General features: G+C 51.0%; 2 protein-coding genes across 3 annotated transcripts in view; both read right to left on the bottom strand.

Moving 5' to 3' along the window:
• Window positions 1–16,067, bottom strand: part of LOC141958809 (lactosylceramide 4-alpha-galactosyltransferase-like) — a 38,918-nt gene extending 22,851 nt beyond the window's left edge. The window contains exons 1-2 of one of the 2 annotated variants that reach the window (XM_074901705.1): window positions 3,182–4,829; window positions 1,889–2,051 (exon numbers count right to left, since the gene is read on the bottom strand). The gene's annotated coding sequence lies outside the window, so the exon portion shown is untranslated. Of the gene's footprint in view, window positions 1–1,888; window positions 2,052–3,181; window positions 4,830–16,005 lie in introns of those variants that run through there. The other variant, XM_074901706.1, reaches the window with a different exon arrangement.
• Window positions 2,136–15,563, bottom strand: LOC141958810 (lactosylceramide 4-alpha-galactosyltransferase-like). Its single transcript, XM_074901708.1, has 2 exons — window positions 15,492–15,563; window positions 2,136–5,996 (listed from the first exon to the last, which is right to left on the bottom strand). The coding sequence occupies exon 2, from the start codon at window positions 5,955–5,957 to the stop codon at window positions 4,869–4,871; it is 1,089 nt and encodes a 362-aa protein (XP_074757809.1). The 5' UTR covers window positions 5,958–5,996; window positions 15,492–15,563; the 3' UTR covers window positions 2,136–4,868.
• Window positions 16,068–18,070: the final 2,003 nt, after the last annotated feature.

Raw genomic sequence — 18,070 nt, forward strand, 5'->3', positions numbered from 1 at the left:
CCAATTGTAGAAAAGAGCCAGCAGGAGCTGGTTTGTTCTTGGACAGGATCAGCCTGCACCCAGCGGCAGCGTTACTGAGAATGGTGACACCTGAATTCATGAGAGATGCATCCTGCCAAGGTCCTGGGCCTGGGTGCTGTCAGCCAGGGCCGGGGAGCTGCTGCTTGCTGAGCGGGCTCGGGGGCAGCTGGGGCCAGCCCTGACCCCCGAGCGGGTGCGGAGCCCAGGGCCAGCTCCAGTGGCGTCCCAGCCATGGTAGGCCGCGGGGGGGGGGGTGGGGAGGGATTTGCTTGCCTTGGCTGCTGGCACCTTTGCCGCAGGGACACGCTGCTGGCTCCCGGCCAGCTCCTCGTCCACAGGCACACGGAGTTACCCCTCACCAGCTGCATCTGTCTTTGCTGAACATCCTGAGATCTCTGCTGGCTTGTTTCTCCAGCTTGCCGAGATCACTTTCAGAGGCAGCTTACCCACCGTGTCCATCAACCACTCCTCCAGTTTTGCATCATCTGCAAACCTGACAATGGAATAGAATCCAGCCTTGACATCAAGGTCATTAATAAAGGGTTAAGCAGTGCTGGCCCCAGCACAGATCCTTCGAGCACACCACTAGTTACTGCTCTCCACCTGGACTGTGTGTCACTCACAGTCCTTCAAGTCCAGAAGTTCAGCCAGTTTGCAACCCACCTCACTGTGTTTATGTGCTCCACGTTCCATCAGTGTGTCTAGAGGCTGTTGTGGAGACTGTGTCAAAAGCCTCACAATAAACAACATCCAATGCTCTTCCCCTGTCCACTGAGCTGGTCATTTCCTCCTGGAGTTTTCTATTCTGGCCTATGCCTGTTCATCTGAGTGGCAGGCATGGTTGCAAAGAAGATACCAGAGATACCACAAGCCAAGTGGACAAGGCACAGTCACAAATACTTGAAAGAGCTGAACCTGAAGTGTGTGTGAGAGACCAGAGTGCTGGTGTTCACAAATGGCATATCCACACACAAATTTGTTATTCCTCTTCTCTCGTGCTGAGGAAAAAACAGTCCTAGACAGACCTCAGCTCTCAGCATATATAAGATTAAGGCAGGTAACTGCACTTTTCACCAAGAATGGCTCTTAACCTACTCTGCACCACAGCCTTCCTGGTCAACACATTTTGGGAGGAGGAAGAAGAAACAGAGAGAAGAACAGGGAGAAAAAGAGCCCTACTACTACTTACCGCACATCTTGGATCCCCCCAACACAAGAGCTCCTGGCATAGGAGAGTTCTCAGCCAGCACAGAGAAAATAATCATCATTCAGCCTCATCCCAGGAGACGGGGTCCAGGATTACCCTGCTGATGCTGATCCTTTTTAACTCCTGTCACAGTGTCCAATTGTGCATCTCCAGCCCCCACCCCTGGCTTCTCTCCTTGATGTACTGCACATCTGTGTGCCAGTTAATCTGCACGAGCTCAAGGACAAAGGAGACAGGGCGAGAAACAGCCAGTGCCTGCTCACCACTTATCATCCCTGACCACACATCAACAATGCAAAAAAGCACAGACAACTAATTTACATCTCAAGGGAAAACTGCTGCCCTGGCTCTTGACTCAAGGAGTCACAACAAAACCCCACTGTAGAGCAGACCCCACCAGTCCTTTCACAGCTTCTCAAAACACTCCCCTGGATCCCAGGTTGTTTAGATTAGGCTCTGAAAGGCAGGTGGGAAGATGAATGGCTGCAGCACACACAAGCCTTCCACTTTTAGGACTACAAGAGTACAGACGCTGTCACTACTAATGGAAGCTGTAGCCCCTCACCCAGGGAAAAAGCAACAACATTTCTCATGGAGTTTCCTATTCCATAACATCCAGACCTTCAGGTAGACTGGAGATCATGAAGGATGGGGCAATACCTGGTTGGACTGGGAATCAGTACCACACACTGTGCATTCCTCTCTTCCCCCCGCTTGGATCCCAAAGATGGCAGGCAGTCACGGTCCGCAGAGCCTTCTTTCCACGTGTGCTTATGCTCAACTTGTCTCATCTTCATTCCACTCTTGTCATTTTAGTGAGTCACTTCAGGACACAATAATTAACAGATTGTTCAGACCCACCACCAACGCCTTGCAGAATAAAATAGAACATCATGGCAGAGAAAAGTAATAGCAAAAACTATTTATTTTTCTTTCTCAAGACAAAGGGAAAAAGGCCAAAGGCTGCTTTGGTTTGATTCTCTCCTTATCAAACCTCAGAACGTTGACTCTACAGGAGAAAAAAAAGAGAAAAAAACCAAAAACTACACCCCATTTATCCAAAAAAGGCACTTTCCTACAAGAGGCAGCAGTACATCAAGCCATATATTCATTGCAGTGGGTGCCAAACACTCCCACAGTCAGCTAATGGTATTGCCACAGTAGAGTCCCCTGTTACAACTTTATGATCCCCATTTTACCATCCCTGGGGTTCCTGGCTCACCAAGATTCCTGCTGAGTAGCCCAAATGACCCAAAACAGAAGGAACCAGTAGAAGGAGAAACCACGCCTCACTGACCACACACTAGGCCAGGGCTGACAGTTTTGCAACTGCTTCTAAAGAAAGCAGTGAAAAAACCCCACAGAGTAGTGACAGCAAGAACAGGGAGCGGGAACAGCATCTGTTTATACCGCTCAGCACGCTGAGGAATGCTTATACAGTCAGAAAGATCTGCTGCTTCCCTACAGAGTCTTTGTTCTTAAAGATGTTTAACATTGGGAAGGCTGCAGACATTCAAAATCCTGAACGCCTCCAGGATACACCATCAAGCTGGGCAGAAAAAAGAGGCAGCGCTACCCACATACACACACGGTGCCCGCCACCAGAGGGGTGTTTCCAGCACCTTCTTCACTGCAGAGTAGCTACTGGCGCACAGACCTCCCCCCTGCCCAACTCACAGGTGGGCAGCTTTCAACCCAAGCAGCTCTGGCCTTTGATCAGCCCCGGGCAGAGCAGCATTTAAAAAAAAAGTGCATGCCCTCCTCAAGCGCGCATGCACAGCCATGTCCCTGAGGGACAGGCAAGTGTTTGTAAATGATGGGTAATTTGTCTCATTTTTTTCATCAAAGAAGGGACAAATAAACCTGAGACAGAGAAGTTGCATGCACAGTCTTTTACATTTTTGACCACTGCCTTGACTGAACTGAGCGAACTTCACATTGCTTAGGGCTGACCTGGGAAACAGAAGAGGCCTCAGCCAGCTGCAGATCTAGAAATCATCTGAGTCACACTCCGAGAACTCGCAGGAAGCACCACGTGAAGGAGCTGTCGCTTTGGGGCCAGGTGACACTGAAGATCTGACTGACTCATGGTCATCAGAGGGGTCATTGGACCACCCCACTGCTGTTCCCAGGATAAGAAACGGAGCCACATGGGAGGCAGGAAAGATTTTACAATGAGACCATAATCTTAGTAGTGTAGGAGAGGGGATGGCCGGTGCTCTGCTCATCTGCATTACCCCTACCACAGTGCCAAGCTCACTGCCTCAGCAATCCCCTTTAGAGTGTGGTGGGGACCAGATGGAACAATGCTGATGGTCTTGGCCTTATTCTTGTTTCTCACTGCTCTCTCTTCATTACTTTCTGACAAGAATTGTAAGAGCATCAACACGTCCCTTGCCTTGATGGCCAAAAGGACAAGTTTTCTCCAGCAGTTTGTCCAACAAACTCGTCTCTGTGGTGGGAACCCTCAGAGGCACAACAGCACCTTGTGAGAGATACATTAACATTCTCCACTGCAATTCAGGAAGATGCTCAGGGAGATGAGTAAAGCTTTCCACTGTCCTCCTCAAGACTTCCCAGGAGACATTTGTACTCCTGAACAGTGAATTGCAGGAGTACTCCGGGCTACTTGAAGAGGTCCACCACAAATGACTCAAATGGACTTAAATTTAGACAGTACACGTTCCCTACCAAGCTCTCTAACCCTTGAAATACTTGGAAATAGCATTCCTTTAGGATCCGTCCAAGTGCTGAAAGAGCTGGTGCACCTTAGACACAGTTAATGGAAATTTTGTTAGAGACAAACCCAGTGTAAAAGACAGACACAAGCTTTTCCTGCGTCAGGTGCAATTTAAGGTGTGATTTGGATGAGCTCTCCTGCTCATTGCAGGGTGTTAATTTGCCACTACTACAAAATAAATCATTGCTGCACCAGAACTTCTAAATGATGAGCTGGCCTCAGGTACTCATGTTCTGATTCACACCATTATTTCCATGTTTTCTATGGTCTATGACATCAAACAGAGACTGCAGCATCCTGCCTCCTGCTCAAACCAGACATGAGGAAGTCTCCTCCACCAAAGGCTTCTGAAGAGGAGGGAATGAAGAGACAAATAAGTCACTTTAGTCGCTTCTTTCTACTCTGTTTTCCTCTACATTTTTCTCAGGACACCTTGTCTAGCAGATCTTTAACTTCCTCCTCAGTTCCTGTTCCTTGCTCTCCCATCCTCTCACTGCTTTGAGGACTGCACTTCAGAAGTCCTCCAGATCAGGCGATGGGATATGCATTTCTATAAAGGCCTCTTCCAGGTTTACAGCCATAGAAAAGGGCCTCACTCCTCTGCAAGGCTGATGGAAGCTGCCACAAGCAGCCCAGCACCTGCTCCCCTCCTGAGATTTCTCTGCCTGACCAAGCAGAGCAGAGGAGGGTCCTGCAGAGAAACAGGGTGTTGCTGGTAGGCAGTTAAAGTCAAGACAAAGAGCTGCGCAGACATTGGCTGAAGCTACAGGCTCCACCTACACCACACAAAGGGGTTTTATCTTCAACTCTCACCACTTCACTTCAAAAGAAGGATCATTTGTGATGGAATGGCTGGAGAGTTGCGGGCTCCTGGGCAACATCTCTTAGCTGACCCTCGAGTCACTGCCGTTCAGAGTCCTTCTTCATGATATCGTAAGTGGCAGGGCAGAAGTGAGAATGCAGCTGAGCCAGCAAAGCCTGCGACGTGATCTCTAGCCTTGTACCTTGGCTCTTCTTGTTCCACACGTGCACTGCATAGGTGTTATTAAAGAGGTGGTGAAGCTCCGAGGAGCTGACCACTTCAAAGTATTTCTTCCAGTCCTGCCACCGAATGGGATAAAAAGCCTCACGGGGCAGAGCACTCACTCCTTTGCAGCTCGTGCTGCTCCGAAGGCTCCTGATGGAGCACCACTTCTTGAAGACACGTGTTAGGAGCTGTGGGCCCTGGTGGCCCCAGATCCAGCTGTTGTAGTTCTCCACAAAGTCCTTCATGCAGAGCTCCATGAACTTGTGTTTGGGCTTAAAGGACAGAAAGGCCCCGTTCAGTACATACTTGGACTGGGTACCAAGCACATTGGTGAGGTTCTTCAAGTTCTTGAGCACAATGAAGTCTGTGTCCAGGTAGATGCCACCAAATTTCCACATGATGGCAATTCTGCAGGCATCAGACAGGACAGGTAAGAAATAAGGCTCCCAGCGCTGCTGAGCCTGCAGGTACCACTTTGCCAGAGGTGTTCCAGAGAAAAGCTCCCGCAAGTCCAGGGGCCGGACTTCCACGTTGGGGAAGCAGCTCAGCAAGGAGAAGGCCCAGTGGTTGGGTAGCGAGGCGTTACCGTTTGCCAAACCTTTCATGAGCACCATGACCCTTGTCCCAGGGTGTGCCCGGGCCGCTGACTCCACAGAGCACACGAAGAGGTAACTCGGGTTTGTCCGCTCCGAGGTCTCCACAAAAAACACATCCCCTGGGGAAGGAGGGGAGCCACGGGCAACAGCAAGGGGAGGAGAAGGCACAGAGTGAGCACAGCGGATTTCAACAGGCAAGCTGTAGACCTGGCCTCTGCCCTTAGTGTCCTTCATGATTCTCCAGTACAACATGATGGAGGCAAAGGACATGAATTTAAAGGCGAGGATAAACAGAGCCCTGAGCTTGTGGCTCAGCACCACTCTGGTCAGTTTTAGCAGGCAGCTGGGCATCCTGAGCCTTCTCATTCCTGTCAGAGCCTGCTCTCCCAAGACAACCGTCGTGATCTGAAGGGGAGGAAAGAAGAAAAAGACATTGACAGGGAAGGCAACAGACCACGAGCCTCAGGCCAGTGCTATGGCAGAGCCACATGCTGAACTCTCCTTCATGCCAGAATTACACCTTTGGGTCATCTTTAAAAAAAGCATCCTGGCTTCTCCATGCTGCCACGCGACCCTGTGGGACAGCTGTGCCCGAGGTGTTTCATTTCCCCAGAGGAAACCACCTGACAGCCTTCCCCAAACCCGAGAACTTATCTAAAGCCCCAGGGCTATCATCTTGTCCTGGAAAGAGCTCTCAGCTCCCAGAACCACAGAATGGTACTGGTTCTCTTTCCATTTATTCTTTGATAACTATCCTCCGTCCCATGTTTGCTACAAAGCTCCACAATGTGGGAGTGTTTATTATGTTCCTTCACACAACACCTCTGTTCTTGACCATGTGCTTAATTTTATGTTTAAGATTCTAAAGTACTTAACACTTTACTAAAAAAAAAAAAATAATATTTTTTTCCCCTTCTTTCACAATTTAAAACCATACTTTCTGAAAGATAATTGAACCTTACAACGGTAATGTACAGCAGTCATCTTTAAAAGACACATTCTCCTCTTTCCCCACCTACTGTACTGACAGACCCAGACCTTCTCTAGCAGTACGCTCCAGCGTAGGGGGATGCCTCTATACCTAGGATACACAGTGATATTTCTGCTTTCACAAGCCTAACATGACTGTCCTGGCCATCCCCCAGGTTTAGATCTCTGAAGACCAAAGTGTAGATTTAATCAGAGAGAGATATGTTCCAGCAGATGGAAGAGTAAAGCCAAGTTTCTCTCCCAGAAAGTCCAACAGGTTTCAACAGTCTGAAATAAGGTGTCAACACACCGTCTAATTGAAGGGCACTGCCATCAATGTGCCAATGCCTTGCTCAAAACCTGCATAGTCAAAGTGGTGCCAGGCTCTTAATAAAGAAAAAACCAGTAAGGTCTCACAAAGAATATACTCTTTATAGAAAAAAATTGTCTGAAAGATGCAAAACATTTTAATGTCTTCTCTGCTTTAATTCCCATTTCCCTTTCGGTAAAAGTTTGCATAATTTAAAAGAAATAAAATCAATACAACCCAACAGTAAAAACAGAAGTTTTGTGAGACAAACCAAAAGTGTGCAGAATGTAACAGAGAACATTATGCTTGCTGCAGATAGCTATGGGTCAGCTTAATAGCAGAACAGAGCTTTCCATTTCAGATTAATCATTCTTCAGTTGAAAAAAAGAAAAATTTACCCTGAGATTTTTTTCTCTCTCAGTTTTTTTCCTTCATTTGAACAAAATATCATCCTATGATTTTTCAACACACCTTCATTCTCTCAGAGACTTCTCTGAGTGTTTCTGCTCTACCTGGAGACAACGACAGTGGGCAGGGAACAGCCACACTGGAGCGAGCTGCCCTTGCCCTCGCACTCTGCCTCCTGCAGACTCTGAGAGGTATCACACATTTCCTTCCCATATAGTCGCAAGAAATGGCAAGACCCTGCCGTGTGCCCGCCCTCTCCCATCCCTCCACCCGCGTGTGGGCAGAGGAGCGAGGGGGTGAGACTGTTGTAAGGAGGTTCTGCCACTGCTGGGCGGGCAGAGGGGCTGTGACTCCACCTGCAGAAACGGCGCATCAACGGCTAAAGTTTACCCCAGCTCTGCCTCAGTGAACCTTCAATAGCCTGAATACAAGGGTTTGGCAAGTCGAACTGCATCTATTCTACAGCTTTTACCTGCGCGGCTTGTGGAAGGCTGGCCACTGGTGAAGGGCCGGTGCCGGCCCCTCTGGGCACAGCGGTGCAGGAGCAGTCAGGCTCCCACCGAGGGGGAGACTCTGCCCAGGTCAAGTCCCCATGGGGCCTTAGCAATGATACAGCCAGTGTTTGCACTTCACATCCCAGCATAACAAATACACTGCCACAGGCAAACCATCCTTGACTGGGGGAATGTTAATTAATTTATTACAAATTAACATAAACTTTTAGTTACTGAATCAGATACTGGGGGGGGGGGGGGGGGGGGGGAGAGACCAACAAACAATTACACAAATGCTTTGGTAAACACCTTTCCTCCTCTTTTCCCAGGCTCATCTCCAGTCCAGCACCTCTCCTCCCACGTCCTAGTGTACACTACCCTTGTTTTCACTGTGGGTTACCCTCAGTCTGTCCCAATCCCTTCACTGAGGTAACACGTGGCAGAGGAGGCTACGGGTCAGTGCATAATGGTTTTGGGTTTTTTTGGCTGCTCCTTGCATCTCACTTTTCCCCCACTGCTCCTTGACTCTTACTGCTCCTCTGCTCCAGCATGGGTGCTCCATAGCCCACAGTCCCTTGGCATGGACAGGCCCTGGCACAGGTTCTCCACAGTCCCTCAGGGGTGTCTCTGTGGGTCCCCTGCAGGCCGCAGATCCTCAGGGGTGTCCCTGCCCCAGCACGGGTTGCAGTCCCTCAAGGGTTACCTGCTCCAGCAGAGAGCTTCCTTCCGAGGGAGCATCTCCAGCCACGGACCAAACAGCGTCCCCTTCCACATCCTCCTGACTTTGCTCTAGACATGTCTCTTCACACATCACCTCACACCTCCTTTCGCATGTCCCCTTGCGCCTCCTCTCACATCTCCTCCTGCATCTCCTCACACCTTTGTTTGTCTCCTTTTGTCTTCACACGTCCTTTTGTGCCTCCTGCCCCATGTCACCTTTTCATCTCCTTTTTTGCATCCTCACATGTCGTCCCATGTTTGTCCTCACATGTGCCCTTCTGTACCTCCTCATGTGCCTCCTCCCATGTCTCCATTCTGTCACTCCTGTCCCTAGCAGCTACCACCTTTTCTCTAATACATTTGAGCAGAGGCACCGTGTGCTGCTCTGACCAGTTGCAGCTTTGGTGTCCAACGGGCTGTTTTCATCTGTTTTGGAGCTGGCTGGAACCCGCTGGAACTGGCACAGGGCAGCTCATGGCCCCTCTCCACACAGTTCAACCCTGCAGCTCCCCAAACCCTGCCAGCGACAGCCCAATACAGAGTACTTCGTAATGTTTAAATACAGAGAAGTCCCTAGCTTATTTTTTCCCTGTAAGGATGAAATCTAGATTTCAGTGTTGGATTACCAACAGCTCTTCACTACCTAGTACAAACAAAGCTGGTTATAAAACAGGTTAGGTGGTCAGGGTTACTGACTTCCCAAATGACTCATGTATTTATCTCCCTTTGTGGCAACATCTGCTTCAAAAAGTTCCCTGTAACATTCTTTAAAAATTCTTTAAACAAAGAAAATGAACGACTGTGACACATCATTTACCTACCTACAATGCAAAGAGCTTGCCAACAATTTTTTTTGATAGCTTCAAGTTCCAGAGAACTCATTTTATAATTTGCTCAAACCTGTCAAAGCTTACCCTAAACATATCCTCAGCACAGGCGAAATGACTCTGCCAGTTAAGCAGGAAGGTAAGGACATCCCAGCACTGCCACCCACCTGCACATCCTTCTCCAGAAAGCAAAGCTTTGTGCTACACCTAAACCAACCTAAGGAGAACTTTCCAACAAAAGGGGGATTCCCTCAGGCCTCTGGGGTAGATTTCACCTACAAAATAAAGATGAAGCTTTTCTGATGGTTTAGCTTCTGCAGAACAGCTCAACTGAAGCACAGATTTGAGGGAGAGCAGTTAAGAGCACTGCTACTCCCTCAACGCTTCAGCAATGGCCCAGTTTGATTTCTTTTAAAGATACTCTGCATCTGAACAGAAGCATCTAAAGCAGTAAATAGGTGCAGCAGATTACAACTGCTGTTTCAGAAAGCACCAGGAAAACCACAGGCCCCTCCAGGGCCAGAGCAAGCACCTCTAGAGCTACAGCAAAATCTCCATTTCATCCTACCGTGTCTGCTGGAGCTCATCTGAGGCTGCAGGACAGCTGGTGGTGATACACCACTGAAGTCCCATCTAGCAATTTCAATTGATGAAACAAAGAAGTGACCACGAGCACAGAAAAGACTGCCACACCAGTGCAAACATCCACCTGCGTTTGCTTAAAATTCACTGATGTTTTTACCTTAGAGGTGCTTTGTGACTAAAAAGCAAAGCAAACATGAACGGAGTTTGGGGACCCTGTCAGAAGAGGCACTTTAAGACTTTGCTGGGACAAGGAAGAGCTGACAGCTGCAAACAGCTATCGGGTATCACAGCAGCAGAGTCAGGACCCGGGTCCTCGCTCACAGAAACCAGGCCGCTCCGTCCGGCGGGCAGGGCACAGACCTGCTGAGGCCACGTACTGTCGTGCCCACGCCAAGCAATAACAAACTTGTTTGTTATTTTAAAGTACCTTGAGCATAGTACTTTCCGTGCAGTACAGCGTGCCACATCCCGGCATCAATCACACCGTCCACCCCACAAAGGGGCCTTCAGCAGCTGCCAGGTACCTGCTATTTCAGGCTCGACAGCTCGTCACCAGGCCTGAAGGATAATGCCGCTGGCTCAGCAGGGCACAGCGTGTGCCAGCCGAGACCGCACAGCCGACAGGGCTGCAGCTCACAAGGGGATATAGCAGGGGTTCAGAACATTTCCACATGGGTCAGGTAAAGTGCTAGGTTTAAATGCCTCGTTAAATATGCTCCCTAGTATTAGTCCAGGATGCTTTCCCAGATTAACATTAGAAAATATCTGGTCTTTTTGCTGCTGCTTCATGGAGAAAGTCAAACCCATGATTTCATTTCTCCCTGCCGATAAGTTTTAGCCCTTGCTTTGTTTTTTCTCAAAAAAACATGACAAGTTTTTTGGGGGCACACCTATAGTTTTTCCTCTAAAAGCCACTGGAAACATAAGCCAGAAGAAAATACACAAAATATTAAAATCTCACTAGCATCAAAGAATTGTCAAGGTAGACATTTAAGTAACACTTGGTGGAACAAAATTAAATACATTGAGCTTGAATCTAGAGCTAAGGGAATTTAGAATAACCAGTGGGCACAATTTGCATCAAATACATTTGGTGTTAAGGCCCCCTTAAGTATAATAATAAGAAAAAAAAGCTGCTGGAAGTTTACATAAATCAGTTCTCAGATACTGTGTTTCAGAGCAGCTACAGACAGTATTTCTTTCCTTTCAAGCACAATGGAAAAGTAAAGTCTGCACAGCTTTCATCAAGAACAAATTCAGAAAAAACGTATCTACAGACTACATGAGTTATGAAAGCGAAGCGTGCAGCATCTTTCAGTCCGCAGACCGTACACAGCGCTGCTCTGCACTGCTCCTTCTGCCTTTATCCCTCCACGTTTTAAAGCTGAGCACACCTGTGGACAGTAAATAGGAAGGGATACTCCGAATTGTCCCTACACGCTGCGGAGTGGACAAGAGCAGCCTCCGGCAACAGCGCCTGCCGCAGGAAGGTGGCAGAGCACCCGCGTTCCACCCGCGCCCAGACCCATGGCAGCAGGCGCAGGTCGGTTTGTACGAAGCCATCCAGGGGATGGCAGCCCAAGGGGGGACGTGGTGGCCTTCCCAGAGAGGACACCAGGTACCATCGCTGACACTTTTAAAATGCCTTGACACTTTACACAGCCTGAATATAAGTTAAAGTTTCTTGCTTATTAAGGCTCCCCCCATATATAAGAGATAATGTGTTTGATTCCATTCACTTCTGCACACTTCATGGTAATACACTATTCGCACTCAGCCAGCACGTGTCAGGATCGCATGTAACCTCCCTAAATACACTCAAATTCAATACTAATCATGCTCCACACGGCATTCACACAGAGAATTTAGCTACCTGATCAAGAGCAGAGGTTTCCAATACTGAAATTGTGACTGCCTGCTCAGATGAATACAGGGCTGAAGAGGAAGCGTCATTTCTGACCTGCAGCTTTCCCGAAGCCTTCCAGGGAGCTCTGCAGGTGTGAGCAGCACCTCTGGGGCAAGGCCACCAAGGAGCAGGGTGTGGGGCGGGAGGGAGAGAGGGAGGGCCCTCTGGTCACCCCCCCACATGCCTCAACCACTCAGGGACACCTAAGGTTACCCAAAAAGCCCCAAAAGATTAATTTTCTTCTTAACTTTACAAAAAGCTGTTGCTAGTCTTTAGACCATTTATTGAAATATAAGACTCTATGTGTCCTTGCAAGGATCTCAAATGATCTTGAGTATTCTTAGTGAAGACTTGTAAGTACAAGTGAAACACTACGGCCTGGTGTCTTCCTTAGATTTCTATGCCTATTTCATGAGTAAAGTGGTAAGATTTACTCACACCTGACAGACACAAGAGCAGAACACCCAGCAAAGCCCCCAGCACTAGGCACTGTACAGCTGGGCAGCGCTGTGAGAGCTGTAAGCTCCTTCCCAACTCAGAAAGTCCTGTGGCCATTCGAAGCACGCCCCTCGGGGATTTTTGTGAGTCTCCATCCCTCCTCCACGGTGGGCCGTAGCCCCTTCACCTCCCCATGGCTGGCGCATCCCTCCCCACTCTGCCATGGCCCTTAAAGACCCTGGTGAGCAGCAGCTATGTGGGATGGCTTCAGGAAATGGAGACCGCAACAACAAGCATCCCCAACCCAGAAACCTTGAGCTGTGAGGCAGGACAGAAGATGGAACTGCTCAACAGAGGAGAAAGAGTGCTACGAGGCAGGCAGGGTTGCAGGCAGGGAACTGTGGAGGAGCTGAGAAAAATGGAGAGGGCTTTTAAAAGCCCTGACACTACAGCCATGCCCGTGGCTGGGCCCATACCCCATCGATCCGGGCCCTGCCCCACAGACTGAGCCCAGCGCTGCCTCGCGCCCGTGGCTGGGTCTCAACGTGGGGCTCCCGGCTGCGCCCGCTGCACCCCAGGGCTGCCCAGAGCCCTCATCCCCCCGTGCACTGGTGGGGTAACGCTGCACAGCATCAGGGCACTGGGCTCCGCCGCGCCAAACCAAGCTCCCGGGGGGATGGAGCGGTGAAGGCTTCTGATGAGCAACACAACGAGCATGGTGGAACAAGGAAGGGTGCAGGAATCACTGCTGGGCACAAAGGGGAGCGGGAGCATTTACGGACAGACCCGGGTAAAGACAGGCTGGCAAAATCAGGAACCCAGCAGCACTGCGGAGTCAGACCGGTATCTCCCGCTGCTCAGAACAGAACAGGAGCATCTTATTCAGCACCACGTCAGGAAAAGTCTCCCAGTGCTTTCATGTAAAGCTTAGCACCTGGGCCTTCTTTAACTGAAAGGAGCAGGTTTTGTACCTCACAGCTTTTAGCTCTCGAGAAACAGACCACATAAACCCCTCATCAATACTTAAAAGAGAAGGCCAAATTTGGCTGCAGGAAGCAGCTAAAAGAGAAGCATAAAATCTCACCTCTGACTTGAGATCATAGTGAAGTTCATGTCTACAATTCTTCAAGGATCTCGGGGGTTGTTTTTCTGTCTCTAACACACCTTCCTCCTGTACATATGGAGGAAGTACCTTCCTATCTGACAGAATCACTGAGAGACTGAACATACTAAAGATCAGGAGATACTAACCCGTGTATCTGGCACAGATGGGAGGTTTTGCGCAATTATACAAAAACATAGAGTGTGAACACTTCCCTTTTTAACAGAAAAATCTAAATACTAACATCCTGTACTTAATCCTTCACTCAGAGGAGTGGTAGGTTCACAGTGCTGTAATCTAAGTTCCACGAGACCTTCTAAACTGTTGGGCAGAGTTCCCAGCCCCAGTTTATAATAATTGTAAAAGTCAGTAGAGAGAAGCAAAGGGGTGAGCGAGCTACAAGCAGAGGGGTACACTGGTAATGTATCGCCTGTTCCCCAGTGAAAGCACTGCCCAAAATAAGTTTTGTGACTCTGTTCTGGAACCTGAGTGACCCAGCAACTTAAGGAGTTTTAAGAGTTTGTTTGGTCAGGAGTGTCTGTGAAAACCAACCCCAGCTGAGAGCAGAGAAAGGAATCTCAAAGCCAGAAGGCACAGTCCAAGCTTTTAACAAGCATGGGAAGCGCAGCCCTTGGGGAGCTAAGTCACAGCTTACGCTGACTGACCGAGGACCTGCCAGTAAAGACAAGAGGGGGGTCTCCAATCCCTCCTTGCCATCACATGCTGGAACTTGACCCAAACCACAGCAGCGGTGACAGCAGGATAGATCCAGCACTACACTCATCTGGTCGCCCCTCTATATATGGAACAGGCACATCTGCATGGTTTTATATGGTCACTGCGGCTGGAGACTGTGGCCTCTCTACTAATGACCAAACAAATGCAATGAAAGTAAGATGGAAGCAGGATCACTCTTACGTACCTCATGTCAAAGTATCCACTGATGACACAACAAATCCAAGCCAATGACTAACTGCTGCTAAAGCAAGTGGACCCACTCCCTTCCCCCTCAGGCTCTTCCTTGATGCTCCTCTGACCCTGCTGTGACCCGCCCTGAAAGGTAAAGCACCAGAGAACCAATTCTGCTGAAGGATTTGATCTTCTTACTGTTTTAGCTCCCAGAACTGGTTTTGCTCCACTGCAGGGTAAGACAGGCACAAATACTGGCACGGAGATGCACAAACAGGCAGCCAGGAGGCTTCATCGTTTTAGCATCACAGAACTTATCAGTGGTAATGCAAAATCGCACACCAAGGCCTTCACAGTCCACAACTACTGAAGTTGGCCCCATGGTACCTCTGAGCAGGAAAAACCTCATTAGAGCTGCTGTCGGATGGAAACAGCCAGTGCCCTGAGAACCAACAGAAATCCTGTGAGAAGGAAAACTTGGGGCATAGCTAACAGCTGCTACCTGAACGACACACCTAAAACTAATCCATGGCAGGCAGATTGATATTCACCCAACACCACACCCTCCAGCCCTCAAGGATGACTTTGTGCTGTCAAATGAGGGGCATGCGAAGGAGAAAGGCCTTCAGGTATGGCTCCCTAGTCAGTGCTTCCTCCTACAGAGCCTGTGCCTCGGCCGCGGCTGAACTGCAAGAACCAAAAAAGGGGAACTCCGAGTTCCGTAAAATTTGCTCCTCTGACTTCCACTGCAGCAAAACCCATGAATAATAGTGCAAAATCATTAGAGCTCAGCACATGCTAGAGAGGGTTTCTCCAAGATTAAGAAACATCCAATCTATTCTGAGCAACTTCTCACACATTAAGAAACAACGTGTTAGTTTAGTCTGAATAGTTCGTTCTTAGTCAAAGTTTCTAAACTTGCCTTCTTTCAACAGCATTGCTAGTTTTAGTTTCTTACAGGTCTTGTACCTCTTCCTTCCTGCTCTCACCACAGCAAGCGTCTCCACAGCTCTATTGCGAGTCCCCAACGCTTCTTCCCCAGACCCCGACGTTCTTCAGGGCAGGTCTCTGCCTGGAACACGACGGCCAAGCACCCTCCCCTCTCACACTGCTCCTGCCTCTCCCGCTCCCACCCGACCCGGCCTGTCACCGCTGGCAGAGGGGAATTCCGCGTTTCTCCGTCCCATCCGACCCTTTTCTCTCCGCGGCCCCTCTGTGCAGCCGCCCCTCACCCGGACCCAGGGGTTCGGCCGGTCCTTCTCAAGCAGGATGGGGCCCTCCGGCCACGACGTGCAGGTCCCTTCCCCGCGGCTGCCAGACTCCCCCCCGCCTTCGCCAGCTCCCTCTGACAGCGGTGCCAGCACGGCAGAACACCCCCCACCCCCCGGCCGTGCGGGAGCGGCTCCCCCTCCCCTCGGCCGGGACAGAGGCCCCCCGCCTGGCAGCACGGCGGGAGCCGCGACCCGCGGAGCTCCGCGCGGCCACGGCGGCCCCCGGAGCCAGGTCCGAGCCGCGCGGGGGTCCCGGCGGCGAGCAGCCCCCGCGGCCCCCCCGTGCCCCGGGCTCCAGCCCCCCAACGGCCGCCCGCGGGGGGAGCGGGCGCCGTGCGCGCGGGGTCGCGCTCCGCTCGTGGAAAAGTTCCCCGCGGAAAGATGCGCCTTTTCCCCAGCGGGGCGGGAGGGCGAAGCCGCCCAGCCCCGGCCCACGGGCACCCCGAGGCCCGCGGCCCCCCGCGCCCCGTCTCACCCCGCCGCGCAGCGCCGCTCCCTCCCGCCGCCGCGGGATCCCCGGCAGCTCCCGCCCGCCGGTCCCGCCTCCGGACGCCCCGCAGACCCGTTACTCGCCGGAGAGAAGGGGCGGCCCGCTGCCGCCCGCCCGCGCCCCCGACGGCTCCGAGCGGCGGCTCCCCGCCGGGCAGGGCGGCGGCGGTTTTCCTCCGTGACGGACCGCTTTAAGCCGCTCTACGGCTTCTCCCCCCTCTCTCCCTCCTGGCCACCTCCAGGCGTTTCGGCAGCTCCTCATCCGACCCGCGATTCACCTGCTGTCGGGCGGGGAAGGCTACAAAGCTAACGCGAATCAACAAAAACGTGAAGCTGAAAAATTTAGTTTTAAAAAAAAAAAAAAAGGTAGCCGGCAGATGAGCTGCTTACATGTTGCAAAGCAAGTTTCATGTCTACCCTCGGGCAGGAAGAAGCTTTATCTGAATTATTCCTGACAATTGCTTGCTTAACAAGTTCTTAATGAGCTTGAATAAAGAAGTGAGGTTTGGGCTTTCATTTCGAAAATCACTCGTGGCTGCGAGGCTGTTAGGGGTGAAGCGGGAGAGGTGACAATCAGGAGTGGTTTAGGTGGAGATGATCCTACCTGGAGCGGTGCTGGACACGAGCGCTTTTGAGACCCTTCCAGCGCTGTTTTCACAATTGCCACGATACAGTAGTTACCTCGGGGTTACACAGCAGTGTACCCATGACAAGCATTTCCACGAAAGAAATGGTGACATTACTTTAAACAAATAACATTTTCCCCCCAGTTAAGTAATCTGAAACTGCTCCTGCCCCCAAAATAAACTATTTCTTTTACAAGAACAGGCCTTAATCCAATTTGAAGTTAAATGGATTTCAGGATACTTTTGTCTGCCCTGCTGAGAAGGATTTAGATTGGTGAGACAGAGCTGCTGCCAAAGGTGGCAATGCTCGCCCTCCTTGGAGAAGCCTCTGGGCCAGACACCCTCCTAAGATCTCTTCCCGCCCCAGTTTTTCTGCGTTTCCGAGCAGCACCCGCAGCAGCCCGGGGTGCTCTTCTTTGCCCGGTCCCTGGGCAAAAGAGGGTGTTGGACGTGGGGGAAGGCAAGGTGAGGTCTGTGAGCCCGGGGTGGGTGCGTGCAGGGGCAAAGAGCTACCTGATGGGAGCGGGCAGGGCACGTGCAGGCACCTGTGGGAGGGTATCGAGGTGGGGAAGGGGGATCTGCAGCCCAGCCATCTCTACAGAAGGTTGCCAGAGCCAGGATTCTATCAGGGATGGTAAAGTCTTGATCTGCAGACATGGGGACATGCCCAAAGAGCAGCACTGGGATCCTGCACGTGCCTCTGGGCCCTTTCTTCATTAGCTGCTGTCGGTTCACAGCCCTGCGTGAACAGCCACGGGCTTGGGTTTGCCCTGAAGCGCTGATGTGGCATGGCTGGGCTGCCCCGTGCTTGAAGGGAGCAGTGACCCCGGGGTGCCCCGAGGACACCAGTCAGCTCTGTGCTTGCAGATCACAACTGGGGTACACTGGGACAGGCTGGGGGAGACCAGTGACCCACCTCCAGGCAGCACAAAGCGTAGCACCATGCAGGTCAGCCTCCACAGCACCTGGCAGCAGAGCAGCGTCACCTGTCAGCTAATGCCACAGCAAAACACCTGAGTAAACAGTTTTCAAGTGCTTTCAGCCTGGTTTTGATTTGATGAGCAGTTTTGTGCCTGGTCTGTCAGTCAGTGGCTTTGGTTTGAACTGGGACGGGGGAGCTGCTGGGGAGGGTTTCTATGACAGTACAGGTGGCTTTGTCCTCATCCCTGTTTCAAAACAAACCAGCGAGCTGCTGGCCAGGGCTGAGTCCCGCCGCTGGAAACGTCTGTGCGTCAGCCGCCAGGGCACCACTGCTGGGAACAGCTCACACAAAAACTGTTCCTGAGAAAGAGACGTAATCACGGCACCAGTCTCAGCCTGGGAACTAAGGAACTAAAGGCGGGGAGGGAGGAGGGTGCCGCGTGGCTGGTACGCAGTGATTAGATTGTAACTCCGTGTAAAGGAGGAGGAGGGAGGACGTGCATC

The sequence above is a fragment of the Athene noctua genome, chromosome 3, assembly GCF_965140245.1.
Source record: "Athene noctua chromosome 3, bAthNoc1.hap1.1, whole genome shotgun sequence".
In the NCBI taxonomy this organism is placed as follows: domain Eukaryota; kingdom Metazoa; phylum Chordata; class Aves; order Strigiformes; family Strigidae; genus Athene; species Athene noctua.

Coding starts and splice junctions, on each gene's coding strand:
- LOC141958810 (XM_074901708.1), bottom strand. CDS start 5,957: ATGAGAAGGCTCAGGATGCCCAGCTGCCTGCTAAAACTGACCAGAGTG.